The following is a 2,500-nucleotide window of genomic DNA, read 5'->3' on the forward strand; positions in this document are numbered from 1 at the left end:
TGACCCGTTTTCATGCCTGTATGTAGTTAGGCCTAGCTTAGCCTATGTAGTTACGCTAAGCTTAGCCTATGTAGTTACGCCTAGCTTAGTCTATGTAGTTACGCTAAGCTTAGACTATGTAGTTATGCTTAGCCTAGTCTATGTAGTTACGCCTAGCTTAGTCTATGTAGTTACGCTCAGCTTAGTCTATGTAGTTATGCTTAGCCTAGTTTAACAGCAGTGCACTCATCCTTCAACCAAGTAATCAGAGTTTTTGAGTTGTCGTAATACAGTTGTTATGTTTTGTTTTGTTTTTGCACCTGTTCTGGACAATTAGACAAGCGCTTATTAGCTCAGCGCTAACGTAGCACTGGGTCACATCATGATGTTAGTATATCAGCTTGCTGAAAGAATCAGAACTTGATATTTGTTGTGAAACACTCATAATACTAGTGTGGAGCTGTGCAGAAAACACACACACACACATTGATGTTTGCAAGAGCAACACCGGGATTAAAAATGTTTAAGTCGTCAGTGGCAGCCGAAGGAGGTGTGTGTGTGTGTGTGTGTGCCCTCCTCCGAGGATGTGAATAAGGACCCATGAGTGTGTGCACACACACACACACACACACACACACACACACACTCACAAAAGAGATGAAGCGTGTTGCATCATGCACTTGTCCAGCTGAGCCACAGCTGTTTCACGTGAAGCCGTGTGTGTGTGTGTGTGTGTGTGTGTGTGTGAGGGGCGGGTGGGGGGGGGGGGGGGGGGGGGGGGGGGGTCAAGACTGAGTGGAGGATTGGTGGAGGATTACTCGCTCTGGACTTTGGGCCACACCGCCCAAATGTGGAGAACAGAGAGAGTGGACAGCATTCGGGTCAGGGGATCTCCTGGGCAATAAGAAAGCATAGAGTCACTGCATTACTAAGCTGCAAATAAGATGTCAGCCCCTGACGTCACACACATGTGCACACACACACACACACACACACACACACACACACACACACACACACAGTTGTGTGCTATATAATGCTGCCAGCTGAGTAAGTGTAATTCCCCCCCCCCCCCATCTGATATTCGCCTTTACTCTCTCTCTCTCTTTCTCTCTCACACACACACTCTCTCTCTCTCTTTCTCTCTCACACACACACACAAAGCGAAGAGGATGGTGAAAGCAGCATCACACAACTGCTCAGTTGAGCACCGATGCTCTCCGCCTGCATGTGTGTGTGTGTGTGAGTGTGATGCTGCTATGAGTGGATAAGCAAGCCTGAATTAGAGCTGGACTCTCCTCTCCGTGTGTGTGTGTGTGTGTGTGCGAGCGCTTTAATGGACTCTCCTCTCCGCGTGTGTGTTTTGAGAGTGCATCACTGGACTTCCCTCTCCGCGTGTGTGAGTGCTTCTCTGGAACTCTCGCCGCGTGTGTGTGAGCGCTTCACTGGACTTCCCCTCTACACTCCTCTCCACGTGCTGGTGGACGTGTGTGTGTGTGTGTGTGTGTGAGCACCTTACTGGACTCTCATCTCCACGTGCTGGTGGACGTGTGTGTGTTTGTGTGTGTGTGTGTGTGTGTGAGCACCTTACTGGACTCTCATCTCCACGTGCTGGTGGACGTGTGTGTGTTTGTGTGTGTGTGTGTGTGTGTGTGAGCACCTTACTGGACTATCTTCTCCACGTGCGGCTGTGCACCTCACAGGACTTTCCCGTATGTGTGTGTGAGTGTGTGTGCCGACCGCCGCGCTGGCTGAGCAGGACGTCTCGGACTGCTGGGATCAGGTGATCCTGCAGCAGATGGTCTCCGGCTCGGGGGACTTCATGCCATGTAAGTGACCCCGACCTGGGGCTGCCCCCCTGGGTCCTAAAGAGAGAGGTGCGGAGGGCGTTACTGGCGTTTACCGATGACTGACTTAGTTCAATTAGTTGGTTTGGTGTTTCTTTCTCTCCATGTTGCCAACCCCTGCTGGTGTGTGTGTTCTAGTTTGGACAGTCTCTCTGTGTGTGTGTGTGTGTGTGTGTGTGTGTGTTTATGTGTGTGTGTGTGTTCTAGTTTGGACAGTGTCTGTGCGGGTTTAGCAAGAAAGCGCCAGCTTGGCACTGATTCTGCGAAACACACTTGGCACAGGGAGCAGAGGCCGTAATTAAGGCGGGTGGCAGAAGGGTGCCACACCACACACACACACACACACACATACACACACACACACACACACACACACACACACACACTGGGTGGCAGAAGGGTGAGCTGGGTGGCAGAAGTGTGAGCTTGAAGTGCGTATCAAAGACTCGGACAGACTCCTAATCCCTAACAGGAGAGCGGAGCTTAGGGCTGGTGTCTGTGTGCGGTGCTATGTGTGTGTGTGTGTGTGTGGTGCTATGCCATTAGCATCTGTGTGCCTGTATGGTGCTATGTGTGTGTGTTTGTGTGTGTGTGGTGCTATGCCATTAGCATCTGTGTGCCTCTATATGTGTGTGTGTAAGCATCTGTGTGTGTGTGGTTCTATGTGTGTGTGT

General features: G+C 50.8%; 1 protein-coding gene across 1 annotated transcript in view; it reads left to right on the forward strand.

Moving 5' to 3' along the window:
- Nucleotides 1-2,500, forward strand: part of esamb (endothelial cell adhesion molecule b) — a gene marked incomplete at both ends in the record, with an annotated part of 66,920 nt that overhangs the window by 47,625 nt on the left and 16,795 nt on the right. Inside the window, one exon of the mRNA XM_080855075.1 lies at nt 1,707-1,808. Within this exon, the coding sequence (XP_080711201.1) occupies nt 1,707-1,808 (102 nt within the window). The remainder of the gene's footprint in view (nt 1-1,706; nt 1,809-2,500) is intronic.

Source organism: Sprattus sprattus (assembly GCF_963457725.1).
Source record: "Sprattus sprattus genome assembly, chromosome: 17".
NCBI lineage: Eukaryota > Metazoa > Chordata > Actinopteri > Clupeiformes > Clupeidae > Sprattus > Sprattus sprattus.